We start from the raw sequence: 1646 nt of genomic DNA on the forward strand, positions 1-1646 counted from the left end.
GCCCCACCCCACCTGGAAGGAACATGATGGGAGCACCACACACTTGTCAGGGGCCCGCCCCCAGACTGCAGCCCCTGCTCAGCAGAACCCTGGGCCGCAGTGATGGCAGAGCCCTGTGCAGGGGGCTATCAGTCCCATGTGGCTGCCTGGAGGAGGTGAGCCTCCTGAGGCTCCAGCAAGGGGACAGGCCCTGGAGGGAGCCAGGGAGGTGGCTGGATCAGCTTCCTAGGGGGTCAGGGCTGGAGGTCCCACTGTCCCCTTTCAGACCAAGGCAGAAGGAAGGGAACCTCAGAGACCCACCTAGTCTCTTGCCAGGGGCTGGATTTCCAGATCGAAGGAGTCCTTGGGGTGTGAGGTTCTGGGGGATGAAGGCCTTCGAGAGCCCTCCTGAATCTGAAATAGAGCCCAGTCCAGGCAGCCTGGGGAAGGACCATGTGAGGGCTGGTGGGGTTGGAGTTGGGCCTCAAAGGACCCAGAATCCTGGAATTTTTACAACCTGTTCATGATAGGATTTAGCATTTATTTTATTTTATTTTAATCTTTTGTTCTGCTTACAAAAGTAACTTGAGCTTGAGCTGAAAAACATTACACAATGCTGTGAGTGAAAATCATTGGGGACTGGGCCCCAGGCAGAAGTCACAGCCAAGTTCACTGAGCCATCAAGGACGCCGTGCCTGCAGTCGTCAGGGTTACGGAGCCTCGCTGGGCCCCACAGAGGACTCCTCCCCGCCCACTGTGGGACTGGGAGCTGGCCCCTCTGCCAACCTTCCGTCTTCTTTTCCTTCTGGAAGAGAATGGGGTGGGTCAGGAGGGTTCAGAGGAAAAGGGAGGGGTGAGGGTGTGGCACAGGCCCAAGTCCCTGAGCTCTCAGCCCACCAGGGGATGGCCTGGGCACCACTGACCGACTTCGAAGATTGCCAACTCCAGAGATACGCTCCCAAAGGCCACAGAGGCTGCTAACGTCACTTCCAGGAAACTTTGGGCTGAATCGGGGCTGAGGACTAGGAAGCTTTTTGCTGCTGTCCCGTGCCTGGCCAGGGATGGAGCAAGGGTGGTGTCCCCCCTAACCCTCTGCAGGGACCAGCTGGTGGCCTCAGGGTAATAACTTGGCCTCTCTGAACCCTGCTTTCCAACAGGTCACAGGACAGCACCCTCCACCCCCTGGGCTGGCAGGAGGAAGCAGGTATACACATGGAGGCCCTGAACCAGAACTGGCTGGTGGAAGTGCTCACAGGGTACAGTGGGCACACTGCAGGTTCTGGGGAGATGGGGTCCCCAACTCCCTGATTACAGCTCCTATCCAACAGGGGATGGAGGGTGAGGGGTTCCTCAGGCCTGCCTGTAGCTGGGGTGTCCCGTCTCAGGAGCCTTAATGTCTCAACCTTGGGGAAGTAGTAGGGTTCCCCCACCCCTGACTTCAGAGCTCTCACCACTGTTTCCATCGTGCGGAGGGGTCCCTTGTACTGCCCAGCTACCTGGTGGAAGCCAAGAAGCTTTGGTGTCCCTTTCCCGGGACTGGCTACCAAGCCCAGTGCCCTGACTGACTCCAAGGAGGCCCCTGTTCATACGCAGCAAATAGGGCCAACTGCGGTGGCTTCATTTTCTCTATCTTCTTAGGGCAGTGGTCGGCAAACTGCGGCTCTTTG

General features: G+C 58.1%; 1 protein-coding gene across 2 annotated transcripts in view; it reads right to left on the minus strand.

Moving 5' to 3' along the window:
* FLYWCH2 (FLYWCH family member 2) overlaps nt 1-1646 on the minus strand; it is a 29032-nt gene that overhangs the window by 5657 nt on the left and 21729 nt on the right. The window contains exon 2 of one of the 2 annotated variants that reach the window (XR_435244.2): nt 497-784. Coding sequence is in view for 1 of the 2 variants with exons in the window: in XM_006755430.2 (XP_006755493.1) it covers nt 690-784 (95 nt within the window). In the remaining variant the exon portion in view is untranslated. Of the gene's footprint in view, nt 1-475; nt 785-1646 lie in introns of those variants that run through there. The other variant, XM_006755430.2, reaches the window with a different exon arrangement.

This window comes from Myotis davidii, unplaced genomic scaffold (genome assembly GCF_000327345.1).
Source record: "Myotis davidii unplaced genomic scaffold, ASM32734v1 scaffold1334, whole genome shotgun sequence".
Taxonomy (NCBI): domain Eukaryota; kingdom Metazoa; phylum Chordata; class Mammalia; order Chiroptera; family Vespertilionidae; genus Myotis; species Myotis davidii.